The sequence below is a fragment of the Phyllobates terribilis genome, unplaced genomic scaffold, assembly GCF_046119375.1.
Source record: "Phyllobates terribilis strain yellow unplaced genomic scaffold, ASM4611937v1 Scaffold_9__5_contigs__length_417890890, whole genome shotgun sequence".
Classification (NCBI taxonomy): Eukaryota; Metazoa; Chordata; class Amphibia; order Anura; family Dendrobatidae; genus Phyllobates; species Phyllobates terribilis.
Window position 1 is genome coordinate 286323769 of NW_027362769.1, and position 14743 is coordinate 286338511.

At 43.7% G+C, this 14743-nt stretch overlaps 1 protein-coding gene across 1 annotated transcript in view; it reads left to right on the top strand.

Moving 5' to 3' along the window:
• Nucleotides 1–14743, top strand: part of PFKL (phosphofructokinase, liver type) — a 102635-nt gene that overhangs the window by 27151 nt on the left and 60741 nt on the right. The window contains exons 6-7 of the mRNA XM_073647860.1: nucleotides 1842–1886; nucleotides 2561–2669. Of these exons, the coding sequence (XP_073503961.1) occupies nucleotides 1842–1886; nucleotides 2561–2669 (154 nt within the window). The remainder of the gene's footprint in view (nucleotides 1–1841; nucleotides 1887–2560; nucleotides 2670–14743) is intronic.

Sequence of the window (14743 nt, forward strand, 5' to 3'; positions counted from 1 at the left end):
GGTTCAAAAGACTTGAGACTGGGGCGTAGGTTCACCTTCCAGCAGAACAACGACCCTAAACATACTGCAAGAGCTAGAATGGAAGGGTTTTGATTTAGGCATCTTCATGTGTGTGAATGGCCGAATCACAGCCCAGACCTAAATCCCATTGAGAATATGCGACTTGAAAATTCATGTTCACAGACGCCTCCACCCATTCTCACTGAGCTACAGATAGTTTGCAAAGAAGAATAGGCAAAAATGTCAGTCTTTTAGATGTGCAAAGCTGGTAGAGATCTACACCAAAAGGATTGCAGTAGTAATTGAAGTGAAAGGTGGTCCTACAAAGTATTGACTTGGGGGCTAAATGCATGCCACAATTTTCAGATTGATATATTTAAAATAGAAAAACGTATACTTTCCTTTACACTCCACAAACACGTCCTACTTTGTGTTGGTATACTGCATAAAATCCCAATAAAATAAATTTTAAGTTTGTAGGAACAACATGAAAACAATGTAGAAAAGTTCATGGAGTATGAATACTTTTTCAAGGCACTGCATATGTATGTGTGATTGCAGATATAACACTCTTGTGTTTTGTTTTGTTTACTAGGGTTGAGCGAGTATGTTCTGTCCGAGTATGCTCGGGCCGAGCTCCGAGTATTTACAGCTGCTCGGTGATATGGTTGAATCTCTCCCGTGTGCATGATTTGCAACTGTTTGACACCTTTATTACATGTGAGGAATGTGTAAGAAATAGCCCATGTATTAAAACTGTCAAACAGCTGCAAATCATGCACACGGAGCGATTCAACCTTATCACTGAGCAGCTGTAAATACTCGGAGCTCGGCCCGAGCATACTCTGCAAAAGGGTTAACAGAACATACTCGCTCAACACTATTTGTTACCAAAGCATTATTACCAGGCAATGTCAGGCTGAGTTTACGCCATATTAATCCAAAAAAAGATACTGCCTGTAAGGACAAATGGAGTCCAAAGTTTACTACATTAGACTGTTTGCCCCACTGAAGTCAATGCCTATGTCTGGGAACATCTGATTTAAAATTTTTCGAGTATTCAAAACAGAATCCACCCGACGTAGTGCTGAATGAGAGGTGAAGATGATGTGCACCCGACATGGTACTGACTGACAATCTATCAGGCTATACTCAAGAGCACTACTGTAGTAAGCCATACACCTAATTAGAAAACCATTATTCATCCTATAAGATCTGCAGTTCTGTCAGCCGCTATTACACAGTATTATATTGCATGCACCTATTATGCCCATGCAATCTATAGCATGTCCATATTATACAGTATAGTGCATGCGCAGGATTATACAGCGCTCACCATTGCTTTGAATTGGAGCTGTTCTGCAGTACCTGGCAGCAGCTGCTACACAATGCATGGAGCTGTGCAGCTGTCCATCACATGTTTATATTCACCAGCTGTGGGGGAAAATAACAGCTACTCATTGGGGCTTCCGGGTGTCAGATCCCATGGAACCCATATCAATGACCTATTCAACAAATAGATCATCATTTGGGTATGACCGGACAACCCCTTTTAAAAAAAATATTAATAAATAACTTATATTCACCTCCTATGTTGATTGGTTAACCTGATCCATAAAGTTACCAACCACCTTTATCAGAGATGTCCTTTATTTCATACTCCCAATATAATTTCTTACAATCAAAGTTCTGCTTATTCTGAATGATTATATGTCTACACAAGTGCCGTCTAGCTGATTAGTGCGGCATCTGCTTTAGCTGTTATAACCGCTGTGCGTCTTCATACTCCTAGTGATATGTTCACCATTTAATGAAAGAATATTATGGTTTTGTCATTTTAGTCACCAGAGGACATTTGTGCTGGAAGTTATGGGAAGACATTGCGGGTAAAGACCTCATTTGTACATTTTGTTCTTCTGTGACATCCCACTCTGCTTACAGTTGTGTCCTATTTGCACCTCTGTTTATTAGATTTACATAATACACTGTAAATCATGTGAAATTAGAGAATCTGATCTGTGTATTTGGGGGTAATAAACCTTTAAAGCTCCTTCACCCACAAAATAGAGTAAGTGGCAATATGATTGCGACAAGGTTTGTAGTTTTTTTTTTTGTCTTTTTAATTGTATTTTAGTTTTTGGGATACATACCACTTGACCACTTTTTATTCCATCTGTTTAGTAGATGGGGTAGACAAGAAAACCGCAATTCTGGCATTGCCTTTAAGTGATAATTAATAGTGCGCTATAAATAATGCATTAACTTTATGCATTATTTAAAATATATTATATTATTTTTTTCTGTAAAAAGTGTCCTTGATTCATCAAAGCTTTTCTGCCAGAATTTCGACTGGAGAAGGTTTGTTGCGAGGCGCACTCCACTTCGCACCTCCCCTTATTCATTAAGAGGCCTTTTAATGAATTGGGAACCTCGCAATCCACTGGTCTGGTCTTGATGAACCAAGACCATAGTTGTTGTGTTTTTTTAAATAGAATATACAATAATTCTTGACAAATTATTGACTACTAATTTAAATATCTGTGGTATTTTCTTTTTCTAGGTATTTAGCATTGGTGTCCGCTTTGGCGTCGGGGGCTGACTGGCTTTTTATTCCAGAATGTCCTCCTGAAGAGGGCTGGGAAGATCTCATGTGTGCAAGGCTTGGAGAGGCAAGTATCAGCCATAATAGAGCTTTAGGGAAGCTATTGTGAAAGGTGGTATTTGCATTTCATAGTCAAAGTAAAGGCACCCTGTCAGCTCAAAAATATGGTGCAACTAGATGTTTAATATTATGGAGGAGTGGCTGAATGGATTATTATATAGGTTTGTAGGAAAATATGTAAGTTCCCTAGTCATTCTAGGCTTAAAAGAATGGTCCTAACTAGGGTTAAGCGAGTATGTTCTGTCCGAGTATGCTCGGGCCGAGCTCCGAGTATTTACAGCTGCTCGGTGATATGGTTAAATCGCTCCCGTGTGCATGATTTGCAACTGTTTGACAGCTTTATTACTTGTGAGGAATGTGTAAGAAACAGACATTCCTCACATGTAATAAAACTGTCAAACAGTTGCAAATCATGCACACGGGAGCGATTCAACCATATCACCGAGCAGCTATAAATACTCGGAGCTCGCCCGAGCATACTCGGTGAAAGGGTTAATAGAACATACTCGCTCAACACTAGTCCTAACCTGTGATCTTGCCCTCCCTGCATAAGTGTGCATACAGAGATGGCCATCAGTCTCTGATGAGGACTGTCCCCTTGCTCACAATTAGCAGGGATTTTTACATTTCAGGATATACTGCGGTTTACAAACCTCTGTTCAGCTGCATCTGCTTTGTAACTTACTGTTGGTAAATCAGCATGCATGTTCACTGACAGATTCCCTTTTATGTCCTATATTTCCTACATTTTATAAGACTACCTTATTAAACTAGTTTAGCCTCTACTGTAAAACTTAGGTATGTTAATGGTAAGAGATGCCAGTGAAACCATAACATTCAGGACATTTAACAGTTTTCCTAACTAAGAATTGGCATGTGCCCGCCCAATACAACTTATATTGCATTTTACTACATCAAAGGAGGTTGTCCTGGAAAAACAACTTTCCCGGAGAGATTAGTGAAAAAAAAAAAACTCTGTCATCCTCTGCTACGGGTGTCCACTTGGATCTAGTGCATACCACTCCATGGTTGTTGCAGACACAGGAGGCAGTAATATCACTGCTCAACTAAGCGATGAACAGCTGGATGTTGTGGGCATGTGACTGTGAGCAGCGCCTCATCATAAAACATCTGATGATATGCTGCTCAAGCACCTGAGTGCTGCAGCCTGGCGGAATGGGGACATTGCCATGTCCTGCCATTATGATGACAATAGAGCAGTATGAGCTGGATCCAGGTGGGTGCCGGTAGGTGACTGCGACTGGCTTTATTTTTTTATGTATTGTGTCCCCTGGGCACAGTTTTATTTTGCCTAGACAGCCCCTTTAACTAGTACATTAATTGACTTTACTGTAAGCATTAACCCCTTCACGATATCAGCTATAGATGTACAACGCCACGGCAGGTGCGTTCCCACAAACCGTAACGATCGTGCAATTATCAGCGGGCATCAGCTATATACGGTAATATAGCCGGCACCCTGCAGAAACGCCAACGATCAGTGCTAGCGCCAGTGTTGGGCGTTTAAGGCTGTGTGCCCACTCTGCGTTTTTTAGGCGTTTCTGCAGCGGCAATTCCGCCGCAGAAACGCTTAAACGATTGGTAGAAGGTCTGCAATGTTCCCCAATGATAATCCGCATGTGCTGTGCACATGCTGCAGAAATTTCCGCTGCGGATTATCATTGCGGAAAAATCTGCAGCAATACCAATTATTTTGCGTAAGCACGGCGTTTTGCCGCCATTGACTTGCATTGAATCGCTTAAAATCCGCATGACTATATGTGCACATGCGGATATTAAGCGATTCAATGTGCGGATGGTACCCGGGTCTGGAGAAGAGTAGACTCACCTCCAGACCCGGCTACCATAGTACCTGTAAAAAAAAAAAAAAAAAAAAAAAAGATTTTAAAATTAAAAATAAACATTATACTTGCCTTCTGACGGCCCCCAGTCTCCTTAGCGATGCTTCCTGGCTCCCCTGCAGCTCGCGGTGGTCTAAAAGGACCTTCCATGACGTCATTTAGTTATTTGACAGGTCATGCGACCGCTGACGTCGGCGGTCGCATGACTTGTCACATGACTAAATGACGTCATGGAAGGTCCTTTTAGACCACCGCGAGCCACCCAACACACCAGACGCACCGGAGAAGGAGACCGGGGGCCATCAGAAGGTGAGTATAATGTTTATTTTTAACTATTAACCTGGTCACACTATATAAATCCATGCTGTTTGCATGGATTTATATAGTGTGACCAAGTTGTCAAGCACTTTTCCAAGTGATGCTAAAATTGCTTGGAAAAGCGCTTGACAACCCGCATGCGGAAACGCATGTGAAAAACGCAGGACATACGCTTGTCCCTGGCAGGAAAAACGCATGTAAAATCCGCATGCTTTTTTTCTGCCAGGGAGATGCAGAAACGCTCAGGAAAAATCCGGAGCATTTCTGCATTGTGGGCACATAGCCTTAATTCCTCTGATGCCAGTGTCAATAGTGACAGCGACATCGATTGGCATAGCAGAGGGAAGGAGGGAGCTCCCTCTCTGCTCTGATCGGCACAGTGTGATAGCGATCGCGTTGGGCCGATGGTCTTCATGCTGACCCGGGCTGAAAGATGGCCACAGGGTCACGCAGGTACATTGGCCTGTAAGTTCCTGCTCAGAGCAGGAGCTGACACGACTCCTCCCTGTGTGTGAGACGCTTATCTAATGCCCTACCATGCAAAAGCATTGCAGAATATTAAATCAGCGATTAGTAAATGAAAAGTTGATGTCCCATCCTGGGACAAGGTAAAAAAGTAAAAAACTTTTTTTTAGATTTTTACAATTTTTTAAATCACAAAATAAAGTATAAAAAAATTATATTTATTTATTGTAAAAACAAAAATAAACACACATTTGGTATCGCCATGTCCAGAACGACTAGATCTATAAAATTGTCCCCCCAGTTAATCCCTTCAGTGAACAACGTATAAAAAAAATAAAAAATGTGTCAAAAAACTATGCTTTTTCATCATACAACCAAGCAAAAAGTGGAATAAAATTAGATCAAAAACTTGAATATAAATAAAAATGGTATCACTGAAAACATCATCTTGTCCCGCAAAAAAACAAGCTGCCATACAGCTCCGTCAACGGAGAAATAAAAAAGTTATAGCTCTCTGAATACATGCAAAAAAATTATTTTTTTTTATAAAATTTGTTTTTATTGTGTAAAAGCGGCAAAACATAAAAACAAGACATTAAATCTGATATCGCTGTAATCGCACCTAAGAATAAAGCCATCTAATCACTTTTGCCACACGAGAAACAGCGTAAAAAATAAATAAAGCCTGTTGATTTGTTCATTTTGTCTCCCAAAGATCGCAATAAGGTTTGGCGCACATTTATCCTGTGCTCTTCGTTGAGCGCTTACACCAGGGTTTCCGTGTAACTCTCTGAAATACGTGATTCAGATAAACCCCATGTGCAAGATTCCCTATAATGAGGCAGATGGAGGCACTGTGGACGCCGTCTGTCTTATGATCTGGCGGTGTCCATCTTTTTAGGCATGCATAAAAGTGCCATCAGCCTCAGTTTTGTTTACCTCTGAAAAGAAGAACAATGCTGAACAGAGGCTAGATGGAGCACAGAGTAACTCTGCTGCCTCATTATAGTGATTGGATCCCTTGGGGGTTTCATCTTAATCGCATCACTCGGAGATTTAGATGGAAACCCTGAAATAAGTGCTCTGCGTAGAGCGCAGGATAAATGTGATCCAAAATGTTATGAGTAAACTTTTCAACACAATCCACAGAAAAGCAAGTCCCCACTCAGGTCCGCCATCTGTCAATGGAAATATAGGGGGCATTCACGTTACTGGTAGCACAAAGGCTCTGGAAAAGAGAAATGGCTCCTCGTCCCACAAAAGAAATCCAGCAAATTATGCGCTCCCAAATCCAAATACTCCCCCCTCCCTTCTGAGCCCCAGTGTGCCTAAACCACATTTAGGATCCACACGTTTGGCATTTCTGTAGCGGTGAGAGAATTCACGTGATCATGTCTCCAGAAGCATGAGCTGAGCACAAAAACGTACTGGTCACTACAACGGCAGATTTGCAATTTTCAATCAGCAACATCTATTGCTGTTTGTTTCTGGAAAACACCCATTGAGTCAAAATCGTCACTACACCTGCAGATAAATTCACATAGGGGTAGAATTTCCGAAATGGTGTCACTTGAGGGGGGATTCTGCTCTTCTAGCACTTAGGGGCTCTGTATATGGAGACTGCAAACTATTTATGGAAAATCTGCGCTCCAGGAGGCAAATGGCACTTCTTCCCTCCTGAGTCTCGCCATATGGCTAAGCAGTTCTGTACAGCCATATATGGGGTATTTCTACATTCATCAGAAATTGTGTGACAAATTTTGGTGCCATTTTACCCATTTTCACAAGGGGAAATCTGGGGCTAAAACAACACTTTTGCAGTAATAATGTATTTTTTTGTTCTTCACCGCCCAATGGTATAAGGCAGTGGTCCCCAACCTTTTTTGCACCAGGGACCGGCTTGAAGCAAGATCATTTTTCCATGGCCCAGCAAGGAGGGGGTGGGGTGGGCGGGGCTTTGGTCATATGGGGGCGGGGTAATGGAGGGATTTGGAGTTTAGTGCATACTTATCATATAGTGTAGACCAGGTCCCCGCCAGGAGCCCCACATAATGTGCTGTGCCAGGAGCCGCATCACTGAGGCCCCATCACGCCCTGCAGCAGGACAGGGCAGCTGTCCTGACAGCTGCTGTTCAGCTGCATTTACTTCATCCCAGGGGCGGACACAGACTGTAGTGGGCCCCTGTGCAAGAAATTTTTGGGGGCCCCCCCCCCCCGCCCTTCATAAGGCAACAAAGTTATGTAAACATAACCCCCCCATGTGCAGCTCTCCCCCGTGCATCTCTCATCCCCCCCCGTGCATCTCTCATCCACCCCCCTTGCATCTCTCATCCACCCCCCGTGCATCTCTCACCCCCTCCGTGCATCTCTCATCCCCCCCGTGCATCTCTCACCCCCCCGTGCATCTCTCATCCACCCCCCGTGCATCTCTCATCCACCCCCCGTGCATCTCTCATCCACCCCCCGTGCATCTCTCATCCCCCCCGTGCATCTCTCATCCCCCCCGTGCATCTCTCATCCCCCCCGTGCATCTCTCATCCCCCCCGTGCATCTCTCATCCACCCCCCGTGCATCTCTCATCCACCCCCCGTGCATCTCTCATCCACCCCCCGTGCATCTCTCATCCACCCCCCGTGCATCTCTCATCCACCCCCGTGCATCTCTCACCCCCCCGTGCATCTCTCATCCCCCCCCCGTGCATCTCTCATCCCCCCCCGTGCATCTCTCATCCCCCCCCGTGCATCTCTCATCCCCCCCCGTGCATCTCTCACCCCCCCGTGCATCTCTCATCCACCCCCCGTGCATCTCTCATCCACCCCCCGTGCATCTCTCATCCACCCCCCGTGCATCTCTCATCCACCCCCCGTGCATCTCTCATCCACCCCCCGTGCATCTCTCATCCCCCCCGTGCATCTCTCATCTCTCCCCTCCCTCCCATGTGCATCTCTCATCTCTCCCCTCCCCCCATGTGCATCTCTCATCTCTCCCCTCCCCCCATGTGCATCTCTCATCTCTCCCCTCCCCCCCATGTGGATCTCTCCCCTCCCCCATGTGCATCTCTCATCTCTCCCCTCCCCCATGTGCATCTCTCATCTCTCCCCTCCCCCCCATGTGGATCTCTCATCTCTCCCCTCCCCCATGTGCATCTCTCATCTCTCCCCTCCCCCCATGTGCATCTCCCATTCCCCCCACTCCTAGTTAATTGTATTTAAAAAAAAATAAAACTTGTTATACTTACCCCCATGCGATCCCTGCAGAATCCTGGCGCTCGTCCAAATCGCTGACACCAGGTTCTCCTGACTTCCGGCCATGTGACGGCGCCGTCACATGACCGGAAGTCAGGGGAATCATGAAGGTGCTGCCGCAGCAGCGCAGCGCTAAGATGTCCCGGACCCGGCGCTTAGCATGGGGCCGGGGGCCCCATGAGGAGAGAGACGCACAAGAGGGGGGCTCCGAGGGGGCTCCTACCGGCCGGGCCCCATACTGGAGTCAGGGCAGTCATGCCCTGATGGCGGCCCTGCTGGAGGCTGGAGGGGCCCCCTCTCCCCGCGGACCGGCTGAAAAACCCCAACGGCCCGGTCCTGGTCCGCGGACCGGCGGTTGGGGACCTCTGGTATAAGGTTCTGTGACCCACCTGTGGTGTCAGTATGATCACTGCACCCTTGGATGAATTGAGGAGTATAGTTTGCAAAATGGGGTCATGTTTGTTTTTTTTTTTTTTGCTGTTCTGGCACCTCAGGGGCTCTGCCAATGTGACATGGCACTCTCAAACCAGTCCAGCAAAATCTGAACTCTAATATAGCACTCCTTCTCTTCTGAGCTTTGCACTGTGCCTCAAAAGCGGTTTTTAACCACATATGGGGTATTAACGTACACAGGAGAAATTGTGCAACAAATTTTATCTTTCGTTTTCTCCTGTTACCCTTGTGAAAATGAAAAATTTGGGGCTAAAGCAACATTTTTGTGGGAAAATTTAAGATTTTAATTTTTTCCTTTCACTTTGCTTTAATTCCTATGAAGCACGTAAAGGATTAACAAGCTTCCTGAATGTGGTTTTGAGCACTTTGAGGGGTGCAGGTTTTAGACTGGTGTCATTTTTGAGTATTTTCTGTCACATAGGCTCCTCAGTAACTTCAAATGTTGTGGTGCTTAAAAAAGGCAAAAAATGGTTTTGTTGGAAAAATAAGACATTGCTGATAAACTTTTAAGCCTTTTAACTTTCTAATGAAAAAAAATTGTTTCAAAAATTATGGTGATGTGGCAAATGTTATTTATTAACAATTTTGTGTGATATAACTCTGGCTTAAGGGCATAAAAATAAAAAAAAATGAAAATTACTACATTATTCCCAAATTTCTGATATTTTCACAAATAAATGCAAAAAATATTGACCTAAATTTACCACTAACATGAAGTACAATATGTCACAAAAAACAGTCTGAAAATCACTGGAACAATTTAAAGTGTTCCAGAGTGATCTCCTAAAGTGACACCGGTCAGAATTAAAAAAAAAAAAAAAAAAAAAAAAATTGGCCCGGTCATGAACGTGAAAACAGGCTTGGAAATGAAAGGGATGATAATAATAACCTCAAGATATTTGGGGATCTGCTGGAAGCTTCCGGAGTACACTCTCACATGTAGCAGTTTCTATATTTATTTGCATTTGTCATCTTTGATATGTAAGATATTCTGTGAGCTTCTAAGACATGTTCCTAAATATAGCACGGTCTACTGTGCTAGTCTTACACTTAGCGACCCCGACAACGATACGACCTGTCAGGGATCGTTGCTGCGTCGCTATGTGGTCGCTGGTGAGATGTGAAACAGTCAGATCTTCCCAACGACGCTGCAACAATACGGCGACCCGTAGCGACCTGTATAACGATGTCGGCGTTCGTTGGGACCCTGTCACATAGCAGCTACTCTGATGATTCAGACCTCAATGAGGGACGTACTGTGTGACGCTATAGTCACACAGGCGTGCATTTGCGTTGCCTTTTCTGCGCCCCCTCAGCTCCGATTGGTGGTCGCTACTGCGTTCTGATTGGGCGTTATAGAAGGCAACATAGTACCACTTCCGTCCTTTGTTCCTGACCGCGTGCTGGTTTGCAGATCGTAGTAGAGTTCTCCGGGCTGCGACTCCACATCGATTTATCTATTCTTCAATGGTTCTTCTGACACCTATACTCTGTGCACGGTAGGCATCGTGCGCAGAGTATAGGTGTCAGAAGAACCGTTGAAGAATAGATAATTTGATGTGGAGTCGCAGCTCGGAGAACTCTACTACGATCTACAAACCAACACTCGGTCAGGAACAAAGGACGGAAGCGCTACTATGTTGCCTTCTTTAAGGCAAGGCCGCCCAATCAGAACGCAGTAGCGACCAGCAATCGGAGCTGAGGGGGCGCGGAAAAGGCACCGCAAATGCACGCCTATGTGTCTCAGTTCTGAGTCGCCCACTAGGTCGTTGGTAAGGTGTCAAACGCACCGATGCATGCTAACCAGCGGGACCTCAACGATCAAAAAATGGTCCAGGCCATTCTGACACGACCAGCGATCTCACAGCAGGGGCCTGGTCGCTGCTACGTGTCACACGTAGCGAGATCGCGGCTGAGGTCGCTGTTGCGTCACAAAACTTGTGACTCAGCAGCGATCTCGCTAGCGATCTCGCTTAGTGTGACGGGGCCTTTAGGGAAGACACAAAGATCTTCAATCTTTCCAGCAGACCATTCACAAAAGCAGTGAAGGCTGACATCAGCATTTCTCTTCACAGAAGGAATACACACCAGTCATTAAACAGAGCTCACAGTAGATTTTGCACTTTTCCTCCTTATCTTTCAAGAGCCGTAACTTTATTTTGCCGTAGATATATGAGGACTTACTTTTGCGAGAAGAGCTGTACTTTTACTATCTAATAATGTACTGAAAGACAGGGGAAAAAAAATTCTAAGTGATGTGAAATGATGAAATAAAACGCAATTCCTCTATTGTATTTTGTTTGCGGGTGTTTTTTTTGTTTGTTTGTTTTTAAAAGTAATTGATTATATAGGCAAACGTTTTCTTTAGTCTCTAAGAGAGGATTCACATTGGTAGGTTCCTGGCAATGTGGAACGCCTTACCATGGCTGCCAGGTATACATGAATTGGTCAATTTATTCGCTAAGATTTCTCAATTATTTCTATGTTCCAGAGAAGTAATGCTATTCAGATTTCATATATTTCATGTTTGCATACTATAGTGTTATAAAGTGCTACTTTATCTGTTAGTTATAAATGGAGATGACTACTCTTAGTAAGCACCTGTACACACCAGTTTTCTGTTTTGGAAGTGACGGTCAGTCTTTTTTGTTTACACTCTTCCATAAAGGCCACCTCTATGGAGTGTACGGCTTACTGTGGTCATATGTACAGATACTCCAGTCTCTGTTTGGGAACTCTGCAGTTCTCCAGGGTTACCTTTGGTCTCTGTACTGCCTCTCTGATTAATGCCCTCCTTGCCCGGGCTGAGAGTTTTGGTGGGCGTCCCCCTCCTGGCAGGTTTGTTGTGGTACCATGTTGTTTCCATTTGATGATAATGGATTTGATGGTGCTCTAGGGGATCATCAGAGATTGGGATATTTTTTTAGAACCCAACTATGACTCGCACTTCTCAGCAACTTTGTCCCTGACTTGTTTGGGTATCTCCATGGTCTTCATGGTGGTGTTTGGTTAGTGGTGCCTCTTACTTAATGGTGTTGCTGCCTCTGTAGCCTTTCAGAGAAGGTGTGTATGTACTGACAGACCATGTGACACTAAGGCTGCGTTCACACATTGCGTATTTTCGCGCGCTTTTTTGCGCGCGCTTTTTCAAAATACGCAATGTGCCTTGTGTCTGCCAGCAAAGTGAATGGGAAATTCACTTTGCCGTTCAGACACTGTGTGATTTTACGCAGCGCGAAAGCGCAGCTGCGTAAAGAATTGACATGCGCTTTCTCCTATTGTGCCCATTATAAGCGATGGAATTACGCAGCGGTGTTCACACACTGCGTAATTCCAGCGCTTTTTTATGGAGGCGCAGGAGAAACTATGGATACTCACCTATCCGATGGATGGGAGAGCCGTCTGGTCCCGTTTTTCCAGCATCTGCCGGTGAAGCGATCAGCTGTAAGGTAACCGGCTTCCGGTCAGCTGATTTTCAAGCCGGTCACGTGACAGTCAGCTGATCGCTTCACGGCAGATGCTGGAAGCCGCGGGACCGGACGCCTCTCCCATCCATCGGATAGGTGAGTATCCATAGTTTATTTATTTTAAAGCAGTGTATGTACTGCAGCCAGAAGCTGTCTGTACATACACTGCTAGGGGGACACTCACACTCACACACATAGATGCACAGTACACACAGGACACACAGACACATACATTACACATGTCACACTTCATTTCACACTGCGTTTTTTGCTGCTCTTTTTTACGCAGTGTGTGAATGGAGGTGCTTTTTTTACCTGCGTAAAAAACGCAGGTAAAAAAAGCCGGAAAATACGCAGCGTAAAAAAACGCAGGGAAATACGCAATGTGTGAACGCAGCCTTAGATTGCACACAGGTGGACTTCCTTTCACTAAGCATGTGACTTATGAAGCTAATTGCTTGCACCAGAAATCTTTAGGGGTTTCATTGCAAAAGGGGTGAATACATATGCACTTGACAATTTTTAGTTATTTGATCCCATAAATGTAATTTATGCCTTTATTTTTCTCACTTCACTTCACCACCTTAGACTATTTAGTGCTGATGCATCACACACAAATCAAATTATATAAATATTTAAACACAGGTTGTAATGTAACAAATAGGTAAAAAAATACAAACATTTTATCATATATAAATATACATATGATAAAATGTATAAGGCGTACACACAGTTTGAGGGGTGCAGGTTTTAGACTGGTGTCATTTTTGGGTATTTTCTGTCACATAGGCTCCTCAGTCACTTCAAATGTTATGTGGTACCTAAAAAAAGCAAAAAACAAAAAAGGTTTTGTTGGAAAAATGACACATTGCTGATAAACTTTTAAGCCTTCTAACTTTCTAATGAAAAAAATTGTTTAAAAAATTATGGTGATGTGGCAAATGTTATTAACTATTTTGTGTGATATAAATATGGCTTAAGTGCATAAAAATTAAAAATTTTGAAAATTGGTACATTTTTCCCAAATTACCAATATTTTCACAAGTATAATTTCTGATTGTTCCTGTGTAAAAAGATGTGGAGGAAAAAGGGAAAGAGAGCGCTACCTGAACGTAGCAAATAGAGACTAAAAATTTTAAAAGAATATAAAATCTTTTATGCTCACCTCAGCAAGTTGTGCTGATAGGCTCAACTCTATTTGAGGAATTTATCCGTTATTAGGGTTCTCAGACCACGGTTTGCAGCTCTTCCATAGACGGTGGTGGTATATTTGCTACCTGACAGACAGCCACCACGTGAACAAATTGAGACAAATGGATTCTGGAGGCGCTCCCGTGAAAGAAAGAGTAACCAAAAAATTGTTGAATCTTCCAAATGTGGTGCAATCACATGGAGGATATTACACAAGGGATTAATATTTGTAGGTTTATTAAAAAATCATAAAACCGTGAATACACATAAGGGATATGGATGTACAAAAAAGGGAAGGGAGTCTTTAAAAAGGATCAAACAACGCGTTTCACACATCACACATCCCTTGCCAGCACCATATCTGACATTTCTTTTTTAGAGTTGGGACCCACACGCCCCCCACCACCTCCAGTACTCATTCACCCCTCCTATCCCACTTACCGACCCTCTTCCCACCCAATAACAAAGTCCTTTCTTCCTATAGAGACACCAATCACCAGAAAAAGAAAAGGAATCCCAGAGGCAAACGAGGAGGAAAAGGAAAATCCTCTCAAAAATCAAACCCCCTCCAAAAAAATTCCCAGACAGTAAAAATCTTCAATCTATCCCAGATCTCTCTCGACATAGATGAGATCAGTCTTCTGACCAAGGGCTTGAACTATTTCCCTACACAAAAAGCAGATGAGTTCCAACTATTTCTTGACCTGAACAGATTTATTAGAAAACTCACTTTAGATAGGCACTACCAAATTCAGAAGTACAAAGGTGACCCCCCACCTATGGTTAATGATGCATATGTACATCAAGCTGTGGCACCGAAATCCGAATTCAATCCACTACACCATAGAGGGCATCATTTAGGCACTTTCTATTCTTTAGTAATAAAAGAGTTTGAAAATATCTATAAATATAGGGTGGGTAAAAATAACCTCCAGAGAAGGGAATTTTCAGCTTTGAAACGGTTAGAGTAACAACAACATTGTTATCCGACAAGCTGACAAGGGGGGGGGGGTTGGTCATACAGGATAAAGAGGAATACATAAAGGAAGCCTATAATATACTGTCTGACACCAAATATTA